Here is a 14706-nt window from a genome sequence, read left to right as displayed (position 1 = left end):
TAACCTTGACCAAGACTTAGAGGACACTGATCAATAAATAAATACATATGGAATTTAGTAAACATTTTTACTCGCACGTCTCCAAAACCACATATTTCATGCTAAACTATATTCTGAGTTCTGGTCCTAGATTGGCCCATACAAAAGGGTGAGACTGTATCCGCTGTCAACGCTGTAAATATAACAGTCCAATTTTAAGCCCATAAACTAATGTTGAGTATGAGTATCAACAAACTCATTACTCGTTTTCATAGCCAAAACATATGGGCAAATATATATAAAAGATGTGATTGTTTTTATCTCGTGACCACGACTTACTATATTGTTCCAAAGACCATGGCATTTAGTAAATATTTTTTGTTGTCAAAACTTACCTTATTGTTTCAAAGACTTAGTAGTCTTGTGGCCACGACTTACTATATCGCTCGAAAGACTTAGTTATCTCGTTGCAACGGCTTAATACGAGTAGCAAATCGTGTCCAGGAAATAAAAAGAAATGATCACAGATGTCACCTCCACGCCTACGTGGAAAGAATAATTTCCAAATAATTGGTTTGTTTTTGCGAAGAAAAGTTTCCACGAAATCGCTTTGATATAGATCACATTCTTCCATTTTAATTGATGAAAAGGATATGTACTAAGTTTTTAACAACATCATTTTTGTCATTTCCCTCTTTTTGAAGTACATAAATGGCTTAAGGATATCCTCTGCCCTCTCTAAATATAAAACTAAATGTGCTGAGGAACTAAAGATTAATAATTTATGGCCTTATTGAACAGGCAAGAAAACATAAATAATACTTTCTTTTTCGCAGGCATGTGCTACAAATGAACGTATTCAATTTACTGGTCTTATTATTTCGATCATGGGCATTGTGTTGACAAGTGAACGGGAAATGCGACGCACTGACCAAGCGCTCGCCCGAATCACCAACAACTGCATGCTGGTACTGCGACAGCGCTATTGATATCCATCCGCTCAAATTGACCAGATCTTCAGCGAGCTGTGCTCTAGTGCAGGAATTCAAGGCTACTTCACAAACCACTCGCTGAGAGCGATTGTTGTCATTCGTCTTGACACAAATTCACCATGCTTTCCACAGTCTATAATTTCTTAAACTAAAAGGTTCGTCTAATGTTAAAGCAAATATGAGCCAATTTTAATACAAAACAAAACAGAAGAGACATTTTATTCACACTTGTACACCAAACATTGTCTATAACTGTCTATAATGCATACATTGTTCATATATCATGTCAAGGTACCTATACAACATATACACGTAAACGGTATACCATATATAATTGGAGGTGGACTAAACTTTTGTCGTTTAACATTTAATAGTCTACTTTTAATTAAAAGAGCTTCTTTAACATAAAAAAACTTGAGTTGTTTTATATTTGTCATCAGATTTGAATTACTGAATAAATTCGTACACAGTGGGACGTGTGTATTAAAACGTTTATGTATGTCTTTTCAAGAAATAATATTGATATATAATGAAAATCATCTTCAATATCAGTATTATATAAGTAAACACAATATATTTCTCAAGGCCCTTAATTGTTGTCATGTCTACGTGGAATACCATTCAAACTCTAATATTTTATTTTATTTATTTGTATATTTCTAAGACAGAACACTTGTTGAGCGTAATAAACTACTTTTGCTTACAGGTAGCTAAAACTCTTTTTTAACTTCACTTAAAACTATATCGCAATTCATATAAGCGGCCGAGTCGAAAATACAGAAAAAAACAACACAATAATTATTCATTAGGTTCTTAACATTGGATACCCATTTGTATATATATTACTACAATTGTAAACCACTTGTTTATTAACACTCTTTATAACGGTATTCAGAAATCAATATTTTAAGCTTTATAGTTCTACATAATTTGTATACATATATTTACAAACAGTGGACTTTTTTAGTTCAACATAAACCCATGCATTTGCATGTATTAAGTTGTACCGTTTACAACTTTAGTCAAAATATAAGATATATTATCTCGCTTTCTTTAGATTTATAATTTGCCCAGGGTTCACAAGTTTAATGCAAACAGATATATCATGGGCATCAAGCTATTGAGGTAACGCGTTTGCGTTTGATTAAGGTTGTACTCTTAGCATTAGCAATATAGGATATTCATAGCCTAAGGGGCCTTCCCAATCATGATTAAAAGCATAATTCCTCTGTAATTGAGGACAGTTCCAAGATAGTTTAAATCATTTACAAGATTGATTACGTTTTTCATCGTATGTATAACTCTAATTGGCTAATGATCAATTAATGTTTCGAAAAAACACTTAATTTTAGTTTTAGAACTATCTAATTTTAGTCACCATGTACTGCAATAATCATATAATGTGTTGAAATGTACTGGTATTTCTTCGGATGTTATTCCTACAGTGCCCATGTCATCTGCAAACAGCAATACAATTAACATTCTTTTTCTTCTAATTCCAAACATGAGTTAATAGTAGGTTGTTAATACAACTCAAAATATTCTATAAAGATATAAGTATTCTATAAAGACATAAAACAAACAGGAGGCACTACTTGGCGTAAACCAACAACATGTTAAGATAATCAGAATATTTATAATAAGAACAATATCTTACACAATATTTGTCTTTTTGATATATTTCGCGGATAGTTATAAGGAGGTTGCCTTAGAATACTCGTTTATATATTTTGAGCCATATTGCATTTCTATAAGTTATCATATTGACTTGATATAACATTCAGTCCTTTATGGGTTTTTTTGTTCTACTTTTCATGCATATCATATTTACAGTAGACATTCCTTTGCGGAATCTGTATTGTGGGTCCGGCATTATGTCATGTTTATTAATAACCCAAGTCGTTTGTTAAACACAGTAGTAAATAACTTTGACATGCAACTTACAAGCGTAATATCCCAATGTTGTAATCATCATTAGTAATGTCTTTTTATGTAAAGGGATCACCTATTCATCCGGATAAATATCCAAAAATTTAAAATACAAGTGAATATGTCACATAAATGTGCTGCTAATATACGTATACTTTTCATCAAATATTAATTTAATAAACAATTTACCTTTGTATTTCATCTACTATAAAACGCTCGCCATGTTCATATGTTTTATCAAAATTATTTTATTCAAATAATCAGCTTCTTTATTGGTTAGTCAAATAAATTACTTCCGAAATTTTCAAAATATTCTTGAAAATTGACTAATGCTATTTTATTTAAAACAACCTTATTCTCACTTTATGTTCAACTATAAGAGTTTTAAAGGCATTGAAAGGACCCACATTCATGAAAAAATACACGCGGAACGTAACATATTATAAGAACAAATTCCTTTTTGCCACTAGAAAGAATTGAACAATTATACGCTTTTTCATTATGCAAAATAGGAAAAAACCCAACAGCAAATCACTTAAAAACACGTAAAAAAAGAGATTTTCTTTATATTTTATATTGTTGTTACTCAATATTTTAAGCATGTTTGGTATATTTTCAGCCTCAGGTTAATAGAAGCTGATAACTTAAAGGACGCGTTACAGACAGCCAACAACAGTTGGAGATGATCTAAATTTTAAATGCTGATCGCATCTCACCCGTGTTAAAATATAAAAAAAATAATGAGTTTTAGTTGTACCATTTATACTGAGTGTTCTACCCTTATACAGGTCAAGCATTCAAATGCAAATTAGCGTTATTTAGTACAACATCTGTAGCTGCAACTTTATTCGAGGCGACTGTAATCGATGCGCCTGTAGTCGGTGATGTAGAAGTTGTTAATGCTATCGGTTGAGCTTCAGTTTGTACAACCCCAGGAGTTGCTTCTGTAATAGACGTAGCTGTTGACGGTGCAGCTGCAGTCGATGCGGCTGTATTCGGTGCGCCTGTAGTCGTGGCTGTAGAAGTTGCTAATGTTATCGGTTGAGCTTCAGTATGTACAACCTCAAGAGTTGCTTCTGTAATAGATGCAGCTGTTGACGGTGCAGCTGCAGTCGATGCGGCTGTATTCGGTGCGCCTGTAGTCGTGGCTGTAGAAGTTGCTAATGTTATCGGTTGAGTTTCAGTATGTACAACCTCAGGAGTTGCTTCTGTAATAGGTGCAACTGTCGTGGGTGCAGCTGCAGTCGATTCGGCGGGAGAAGTATCAGCTGTAGTAGGTGCAGCTATATTCGCGGCAGCTGTAGTCGGTGCGCCTGTAGTCGGTGCTGTAGAAGTTGCTAATGTTATCGGTTGAGCTTCAGTATGTGCAACCACAGGAGTTGCTTCGGTAATAGATGCAGCTGTTGACGGTGCAGCTGCAGTCGATGCGGCTGTATTCGGTGCGCCTGTAGTCGTGGCTGTAGAAGTTGCTAATGTTATCGGTTGAGCTTCAGTATGTACAACCTCAGGAGTTGCTTCTGTAATAGATGCAGCTGTTGACGGTGCAGCTGCAGTCGATGCGGCTGTATTCGGTGCGCCTGTAGTCGTGGCTGTAGAAGTTGCTAATGTTATCGGTTGAGTTTCAGTATGTACAACCTCAAGAGTTGCTTCTGTAATAGGTGCAACTGTCGTCGGTGCAGCTGCAGTCGATTCGGCTGAAGTAATGTCAGCTGGAGTAGGTGCTGCTGCAGTCTGTGCAGATGAAGTTTGACCTAATGTTGACGTAGCTAGCGTAATCGGTTCAGCTTCATTATATAAGGCTGTAGTCGATGCGACTGTTAAAATTGATTCTGAAGTAGGTGTTCCTGAGGGAGGTACAATTCCCGTCGATGCAGCTGTGGTTGGTGAAGCTGTTGTAGGTTGAAATGTATTAGGCGCAGCCGTAGTATCAGGATAAGTAGAGAGACCGTTAGGTTCCGAAGTGGTCGCTGAAACAAAGATCGGTGTACTTGTATACGTTTCTGTTTAAGACGATGTAACAGTTTGTTATAATTACTTAAACATATTTGTATTGCACGCGAAATATCTATAATTATATTGGGCAAAAAGAAGTTGAATATTCGATAGAACCCCTTTCTCAAATGATGGTGGAACATGTGATTATTTGAAATATCAAATATATATTACTACACAGAGAACCAGATGAGTTATGATTATAATTATTACAGTTTGCTTTAAACAAAATACGGGATTAAAATTGGGTGGCTATAAACATGTCATCCGAACCAATCAATTGTTTTATTTATTATATATATTTAGTGTTGCAAGTTATCCTCACTCTCGGACCTACAAAGGGAAACATGTTATAAAACTTAAAAATCATGCATATACATACGTATAGGCAATTTAAGTTAAATTGAAAGTGACCTTGATTCGACCAATTGTAGTGGTACTATAGCTGCTAGTTGAAAACAGCTGGTGTTGCCTTAACAAATAGTTACTAGTAGAGCCATTGCCGATGAAGTGGTTAGTAAAGAAACTGCAGGTGGAGCAAAAGAGCAAAACATAAGTTGCTTGTCGAGAAACAGAACTTGAAGCTGTAGTTGCTTGTAGAAACTGCATAGAAGTAGCCGATCACAAGTACTTGCGTTTAGGTGTAGCCATGTAAGTAGAAACTAGTTTGGAAAAACGCAGCCGTAGAAGAAGTTGCTAGTTGAAAACTACGGGTATGACCGTAGAACTAGTTACTAGTAGAGGAACTTCAAGTGTAGCCGTAAGTATTTGCTAGTTGAAAACTACGGGTACAGCCGTAGAACTAGTTACTAGTAGAGGAACTTCAAGTGTAGCCGTAAGTATTTGCTAGTTGAAAACTACGGGCACAGCCGTAGAACTAGTTACTAGTAGAGGAACTTCAAGTGTAGCCGTAAGTATTTGCTAGTTGAAAACTACGGGTACAGCCGTAGAACTAGTTACTAGTAGAGGAACTTCAAGTGTAGCCGTAAGTAGTTGCTAGTTGAAAACTACGGGTACAGCCGTAGAACTAGTTACCAGTAGAGGAACTTCAAGCGTAGCCGTAAGTATTTGCTAGTTGAAAACTACGGGTACAGCCGTAGAACTAGTTACTAGTAGAGGAACTTCAAGTGTAGCCGTAAGTAGTTGCTAGTTGAAAACTACGGGTACAGCCGTAGAACTAGTTACTAGTAGAGGAACTTCAAGTGTAGCCGTAAGTATTTGCTAGTTGAAAACTACGGGCACAGCCGTAGAACTAGTTACTAGTAGAGGAACTTCAAGTGTAGCCGTAAGTAGTTGCTAGTTGAAAACTTCGGGCACAGCCGTAGAACTAGTTACTAGTAGAGGAACTTCAAGTGTAGCCGTAAGTATTTGCTAGTTGAAAACTACGGGTACAGCCGTAGAACTAGTTACTAGTAGAGGAACTTCAAGTGTAGTCGTAAGTAGTTGCTAGTTGAAAACTACGGGTATGACCGTAGAACTAGTTACTAGTAGAGGAACTTCAAGTGTAGCCGTAAGTATTTGCTAGTTGAAAACTACGGGTACAGCCGTAGAACTAGTTACTAGTAGAGGAACTTCAAGTGTAGCCGTAAGTATTTGCTAGTTGAAAACTACGGGTACAGCCGTAGAACTAGTTACTAGTAGAGGAACTTCAAGTGTAGCCGTAAGAAGTTGCTAGTTGAAAACTACGGGTACAGCCGTAGAACTAGTTACCAGTAGAGGAACTTCAAGTGTAGCCGTAAGTAGTTGCTAGTTGAAAACTACGGGTACAGCCGTAGAACTAGTTACCAGTAGAGGAACTTCAAGTGTAGCCGTAAGTAGTTGCTAGTTGAAAACTACGGGTACAGCCGTAGAACTAGTTACCAGTAGAGGAACTTCAAGTGTAGCCGTAAGTAGTTGCTAGTTGAAAACTACGGGTACAGCCGTAGAACTAGTTACCAGTAGAGGAACTTCAAGTGTAGCCGTAAGTAGTTGCTAGTTGAAAACTACGGGTACAGCCGTAGAACTAGTTACCAGTAGAGGAACTTCAAGTGTAGCCGTAAGTATTTGCTAGTTGAAAACTACGGGTACAGCCGTAGAACTAGTTACTAGTAGATGAACTTCAAGTGTAGCCGTAAGTAGTTGCTAGTTGAAAACTACGGGTATGACCGTAGAACTAGTTACCAGTAGAGGAACTTCAAGTGTAGTCGTAAGTAGTTGCTAGTTGAAAACTACGGGTACAGCCGTAGAACTAGTTACTAGTAGAGGAACTTCAAGTGTAGCCGTAAGTATTTGCTAGTTGAAAACTACGGGTACAGCCGTAGAACTAGTTACTAGTAGATGAACTTCAAGTGTAGCCGTAAGTAGTTGCTAGTTGAAAACTACGGGTATGACCGTAGAACTAGTTACCAGTAGAGGAACTTCAAGTGTAGTCGTAAGTAGTTGCTAGTTGAAAACTACGGGTACAGCCGTAGAACTAGTTACTAGTAGAGGAACTTCAAGTGTAGCCGTAAGTAGTTGCTAGTTGAAAACTACGGGTACAGCCGTAGAACTAGTTACCAGTAGAGGAACTTCAAGTGTAGCCGTAAGTAGTTGCTAGTTGAAAACTACGGGTATGACCGTAGAACTAGTTACCAGTAGAGGAACTTCAAGTGTAGCCGTAAGTAGTTGCTAGTTGAAAACTACGGGTACAGCCGTAGAACTAGTTACCAGTAGAGGAACTTCAAGTGTAGCCGTAAGTAGTTGCTAGTTGAAAACTACGGGTACAGCCGTAGAACTAGTTACTAGTAGATGAACTTCAAGTGTAGCCGTAAGTATTTGCTAGTTGAAAACTACGGGTACAGCCGTAGAACTAGTTACTAGTAGAGGAACTTCAAGTGTAGCCGTAAGTATTTGCTAGTTGAAAACTACGGGTACAGCCGTAGAACTAGTTACTAGTAGAGGAACTTCAAGTGTAGCCGTAAGTAGTTGCTAGTTGAAAACTACGGGTACAGCCGTAGAACTAGTTACCAGTAGAGGAACTTCAAGTGTAGCCGTAAGTAGTTGCTAGTTGAAAACTACGGGTACAGCCGTAGAACTAGTTACTAGTAGAGGAACTTCAAGTGTAGCCGTAAGTATTTGCTAGTTGAAAACTACGGGTATGACCGTAGAACTAGTTACTAGTAGAGGAACTTCAAGTGTAGCCGTAAGTATTTGCTAGTTGAAAACTACGGGTACAGCCGTAGAACTAGTTACTAGTAGAGGAACTTCAAGTGTAGCCGTAAGTAGTTGCTAGTTGAAAACTACGGGCACAGCCGTAGAACTAGTTACTAGTAGATGAACTTCAAGTGTAGCCGTAAGTATTTGCTAGTTGAAATCTACGGGTACAGCCGTAGAACTAGTTACTAGTAGAGGAACTTCAAGTGTAGCCGTAAGAAGTTGCTAGTTGAAAACTACGGGTACAGCCGTAGAACTAGTTACTAGTAGATGAACTTCAAGTGTAGCCGTAAGTATTTGCTAGTTGAAAACTACGGGTATGACCGTAGAACTAGTTACTAGTAGAGGAACTTCAAGTGTAGCCGTAAGTATTTGCTAGTTGAAAACTACGGGTATGACCGTAGAACTAGTTACTAGTAGATGAACTTCAAGTGTAGCCGTAAGTAGTTGCTAGTTGAAAACTACGGGCACAGCCGTAGAACTAGTTACTAGTAGAGGAACTTCAAGTGTAGCCGTAAGTAGTTGCTAGTTGAAAACTACGGGTACAGCCGTAGAACTAGTTACTAGTAGAGGAACTTCAAGTGTAGTCGTAAGTATTTGCTAGTTGAAAACTACGGGTATGACCGTAGAACTAGTTACTAGTAGATGAACTTCAAGTGTAGCCGTAAGTATTTGCTAGTTGAAAACTACGGGTATGACCGTAGAACTAGTTACTAGTAGATGAACTTCAAGTGTAGCCGTAAGTAGTTGCTAGTTGAAAACTACGGGTACAGCCGTAGAACTAGTTACTAGTAGATGAACTTCAAGTGTAGCCGTAAGTAGTTGCTAGTTGAAAACTACGGGCACAGCCGTAGAACTAGTTACTAGTAGAGGAACTTCAAGTGTAGCCGTAAGTATTTGCTAGTTGAAAACTACGGGTACAGCCGTAGAACTAGTTACTAGTAGAGGAACTTCAAGTGTAGTCGTAAGTATTTGCTAGTTGAAAACTACGGGTATGACCGTAGAACTAGTTACTAGTAGATGAACTTCAAGTGTAGCCGTAAGTAGTTGCTTGTGGAGGAAAATACATACATAGAAGTAGTTGCTAGTTGTGAAATCACATATTAAGCCGTATATTGATATATATGTATATAAACAATAGAGAAACAAGTCGTGTCGTCGAAAAAATAATCATGAAGCTCGTCCAATGGCACATGGTCAACGCCAATGACACAGAACAGAAAAAAAACAAACATCCACAATCCAGAAACACGGAACAATAACACAAAATCTACAAAAAAACATTACACATATAATGTATAAAACTCGGTATGTTTATCAAGGACTGTTAGATACCGAATCGGAACGGTTAGTAAAATGTTAGTTTTATAGGGGTTTGTTCAAACTAATTTGTGTGAACAACCTTACTTTTATTTAAACTTTTATCTAGTTTATGCCCCATTTTGAAAGGTATGATGCAGTTACTGTTTCAAAAGATAAAATCATACACAGTCTGTCTTAGTATAAACAAGGTTTAAAACTGTGTGACCACGGTGTTTCGAAATCAAAGTATCATGGTAGCTACTCTGGTAATAAACAAAGAAAACATGATTAAAAAATAAAATTACAATATATATTGGCTAAAATCTTCTTTCAAATAATAAACAAAGAGTAAAATATAGGAAGAAAGGGACGTCATACACTGAAACAAACCAAATCGATGAAAATTTGACAAATGAAACAATAGGTGTACTCTTAGAAGTAGTTGCTATTTGAGAATTGCAGGTGTATCGGTATAACAAGTTGTTAGTTTTGAAACTTGAGGTGTAGCGTGGAAGAAGTTACTAGTTTAAAATATCCAGTAGATATAGCTAAAGTGAAACATTTTGCAATTTAGGAGAATAATATAATTGATTCCCAAAAGGTTACAAAATCCTTATGGAATTTAGGGACGGATAAAGCAGGTAGTTTTGGTTTATTTGTTGCTGTTGGTGAAATTGTTGGATTGGCTGGATAAGGGGTTGAACCAAAATCACAATAAGTCGGGATTAACCATTTAGAGCTTTAAAATAACTTTTTATTAATAATAGCATAGTTGTTTTATTACACTCATATTGCTCAGATTCCTTTCCGACCATATGCATGCTGTTTTCTACAATGGCATAAAATGTATACATGGGTTTTTATAATACTTTTTTGTTGCATACACATTCCAAAATTGTACGCATTTTCTATAATAATTATTGAATTATATTATTAACTGTCGTAAACTGAAATAAAAAAGTACCTGCATAACATCCAACATTAACGAACACTTTGGGAACAGTGTTGTTGACTAGTGAACTGTCGTAGATCAAACTGCAATGCTTCTCCGCTTCCTTATACACAACCACAGTGCACTGAGGAAGTCTTATACATCCATCAACACAATTAAGAAGGGATAATCCTTCCATTGTTTGATTGGCCTCTTTGACAATGCAACTCTTTTCAACAGAAATAGTCCACTGCTCATATGTCTGGGTCAATGCTCGTGGCATTTCAAAGAAGGTAAATAATACCATGGTAACCCAGTATAAACTGATCATTATTTGTTTAAATATGATGATCATATTAACAATAGGTCTCTGTAAAATGGTACGTTTACCGTTAAATGCAATTCACAGGTATATGAACATAAACACATAAATTAACACAACTGCTACATTCAATTTATGATTCATCAGTATATATTTCACACGATGTTTTCAAAGCAGCAGGTTTTGTCCATTGACAACAAAGTATTAGTCTAAGTTCGAGGAAAACTCTTAAGTCAAGAGAGCGGACTAAAGTAGTAATCATTCCAAAAACAATCAAAAGTATCATATCAATATAGAGGTGGATTTATGCCATCATAACATGTTTGTCATAGCTGATATCGATTTAAGAACGTGGCTTTTAAATATCACACAATTCAAACAAGGGTATGTGCCTGAAGAAAACAGGACCATTCCCCTATTAATTTCATCTTTAAATATAATATGCACTTGAACTTCAATTTGGAAAATCTTTATTTGTCCGGAACTTTATAACTTTTGTCTGACGGTAAAAGCTTTTTAAAAAGTTGACAAAAGTTAACAAAAGTTTTAGTGTTTCCGTACTTGTTCGTGTCTGTTCCAGATATATCATGGGAAAACATACATACATTCAAGTATTTGATTGATGAGTAAATAAAACATTCTATAATCAGTTTCATGCTCTTTGCTTAAACCTGTTTAGTTTATTCTAAGCTTATTACTCTACAAGCTTCTTTTTAGAAAACGGAAAGGTTGACAATGGGAGTGGAACGACAAACACCAGTCGAAAGTGTTTCATTCATCATACGGAACCCCTGGTTTTATATTTCCTGTTGGTGTCATAAACATGAGCTTAAAATGATAATATCTAAAACACCTGATATATTTTATTTGAAAACACCTTTTGTTGCCTTCACATATCGTAAAGTAGCCTATTTTGGTTCAATTGCAATGATAACAAAGAGAAGAACTTAGATTGACTGAATAACAATAGTTTGCTCTTGATTTTTACCGTCACCTTTTATTTAATAGCAACAAAATACCAAATGTTCATAACAGGTTTTAGTATTCCGAACCTTCACCACTGCTAAAGGATTGCAAAGCAAAGCAGTATCGAACTTCAAAGAGAATATAAGAGATCAATCTAAAATATGAAAAAAAGCTACATCTTAGCCAGTGAACTGGACTTGTTTCGAAATTGATCAGCCCTTTAGTAGAGCTAAATGCAGCAAAAGATGAGCTAGAACACCTTGACAAATTTCAGTGATGAAAATAGCCCTACAGAAAGACGAGACAAAATGTACATAATTGGACTTTACAAATTGGTAGATATAGAGGATCTGACATGAGTTGTCATTTAATACCAATTTTTATTAAACGAGTTCAGGAAAACTGTTGGTTAGCGAGCTTACTAACAGTTTTCCTGGACGAGTTTAATAAAAATTGGTATTAAATGAAAACGAGTGTCAGATTCTTTTTATCACATGCTTTTTCCGGTATAAAATGGCAAAAAAACCTACCTGTTTCACCTGCAATGCTGATGAGCCGAATATCACCAAGTGTTGTCATTTCCCGCGCTACATGCATTGCAGGAATGTAGTACCAGGGTTTATACCCGATCGTTTTAATTCCGTTTATTTAAGAATGCATTCTCAGATGATATCCAGTAAAAATCACACTCTAAACACTTTAATTTTAACAAAATCTTTCTTTCTGTAATACCGGAAGTGAACATAAACATCATGACGTCATCTAGTAGATGTGACGTCATAATATTTATGTTCATTTTCGGTTAAAATAAACTAAATTGTGGACGCTTTTAAATTTGCCTTTTCAAAATATCAAGACGACATACTTTGTTATCCTCTTAATATTCAGAAAGAAATTCAACTACTCTGACCAAACAAATATTTATTATAGAAATAAAATAAGAATTGAAAGTTAAAAATACGTGATGGTTATAATAAACCGGAAACAAGGTGTAGCATGTGATAAATATATATATATTATACCTCACCTGACTTTACCTTTATAAAATTACCTTTAGTCAACAATGAGATACCTTGCTAGGGCTCCATAGACGCTTATAAAATACAGTTGTAAATCCATGTTAGTAGACGCAAAAACTTCACAATAGAAATTTTAATAAATCGGTTCATTATATGACGTCATAATAATGAGGGAACATTTAATCTCTTCATTCTTGATATTAGCTTGTTGACTCCTTTTCAAATAAAACACTACGATTGCAGACCGGTGCACACAATATTTGTTAGAAATGAAATGAAACTTATAAATCCGTGTTAGTAAACGCAAATTTGCCAGTGACAGTTAAATTGCAAAAAAATAATTTAATTCGGGACTTGTCCCATAATCAACATAGAACCTGTTCATCAATCATTGAAAACTAAGAATACATTGTTCATTAGATGTATAGCAAATAACCAATCTCAATGTTATTTCTCTTTAAACGTGTGCTAAGGGGTTTTACTAGTGAACTCATTATAACTTTCGATGTACAATTTCAGTTAAACTGAGATTGCTGGTTTGATACCTTGGAAAGGAAGTTTTGTTATCTGAATGTCTCATGAAAGAACTTCGAACTTTTCAGGGCACCAACTCACTGGTATTAACGGAAGATCATCGAGTTTCATAGACGACGGATGGCGGAGGCCTATAAAGCCATCGACGGTAAACTATCGACATACATTCACAGCACGGAACAATGTGCCCATACCGACATAAGTACGGACAACTTCTGGCAGATGGAGTTCGAAATGCATGTTCCTGTCACGGCAGTTGACATCTACTTCCAAGCTGAATGTATCATAGTCAGAATTTCAATTTTAAATTGTTTATTTGATTTAAGTAAAACATAGCTACGTGCGCGAATCGGAATTTCCAAGCGCAATTTTAACAGGTCTTATTTTGTTTGAAATGTCCTGTTAATAGTTTTGTTAAAGTGCATTGAACTTACCACTACGTGTTGTGTCATTATTTCAACGATAAGGTTATTGTAATGTTCAAAACAGGTCCCGGCATTTTTTTAAGTAACAACACAATTGATAAGTCTCATCCAAAATTAGCTCAATCTGATAGTCTGAGTCAAAATTTCAGATTTCACTGCCTTTCATCCTTGCGCCTGTTCATTAGATTTGTTCAAGGCGTTTTTGTCATAAATGCCATTCTTCAAGGTTTTTTTAACTGAACCCGGACTCGAAAAGCATTTTACGCTTCAAAACGTGAAGTTCTACACATCTGTACACACATTTCAAGTTCTCGCGGTCAACGTGTAACCAAATTTTGACTTTTAACGTGCTTGAAGATGGTACAATAAAAACACATGCAAGTGACTCAAACACCCAACCTTTATGGAATTGTAAACGTACCATGCTTTACTAAATCCTAATAGCTAAACAAAGGCCCGTCACTGAAAGGTTGCCACTTGAGCAAACAAACCTTGACATAGCTGATTCAAAACCAGTAAAAGTTGTTAAATGTAAAATGTTTAAGGGGTTTCAATGATAAATATATAAACCTAAGAATTAAATCAAAGGCTGATAAAAGTGATCCTGACTCAGAATCTTCAGTCTTTTAGCAAGATGTGCATACACTGTGTATATCAAACAGCAAGGTTAATGCACTTCCAAAAATAAGGCGTGCAAATCCGAACTAGTTTGTGACCAAACAGATCTACCCGCGATTTATGTTATGATACGACCAAAGCAAAGTTAAACAAATGTTTAAAACCAGTTGGCAGAATGACTTAGTCCTCAAATATTTATTTTTTATCAAAAGGGTTTGAAGGTTGTAAAGGACAGAAAGGACTCGCATTTTTCTTGTCCATTGTTGTAACATATTTCATGTTCGGTAACATTTAAGCCCTTTGGTGGCTCTCTCAACATTGCGTATTGAAGCACTGTGTCTTTGCTCAATTGTCTCTTTAGCTGACAATTGCATTCTACCTTTCATGAAAGCATACCACAGAGTCACTGAACTTATCTGCAATGATGCCAGTCCATTAATATACAATGGCAGCTGCCAACTGTCATGAAATACTAAACCGCCTTTCAATGTCATGCATATTCAGTCCAAGGCGTAACCTTTAGTCA

The 14706-nt window shown here is 36.2% G+C and overlaps 1 protein-coding gene across 1 annotated transcript; it reads right to left on the bottom strand.

Moving 5' to 3' along the window:
* Positions 1 to 3689: 3689 nt before the first annotated feature.
* LOC128245736 (ice-structuring glycoprotein-like) lies at positions 3690 to 12181 on the bottom strand. The gene is made up of 2 exons (XM_052963962.1): positions 12115 to 12181; positions 3690 to 4867 (listed from the first exon to the last, which is right to left on the bottom strand). The coding sequence occupies exons 1-2, from the start codon at positions 12179 to 12181 to the stop codon at positions 3690 to 3692; spliced, it is 1245 nt and encodes a 414-aa protein (XP_052819922.1).
* Between the last annotated feature and the right edge of the window lie 2525 nt (positions 12182 to 14706).

Source organism: Mya arenaria, chromosome 9 (assembly GCF_026914265.1).
Source record: "Mya arenaria isolate MELC-2E11 chromosome 9, ASM2691426v1".
NCBI lineage: Eukaryota > Metazoa > Mollusca > Bivalvia > Myida > Myidae > Mya > Mya arenaria.
Note: the sequence above shows the minus strand (reverse complement) of the source record. Positions and strands in the feature narration are given on the sequence as shown.

Excerpts from the sequence above, each read along its gene's own strand:
- LOC128245736 (XM_052963962.1), bottom strand. The coding sequence starts at position 12,181 with ATGCATGTAGCGCGGGAAATGACAACACTTGGTGATATTCGGCTCATC. Across the intron at positions 4,868-12,114 it reads CAGCATTGCAGGTGAAACAG|CGACCACTTCGGAACCTAAC; the intron begins GTAGGTTTTTTT and ends TCTTTGTTTCAG.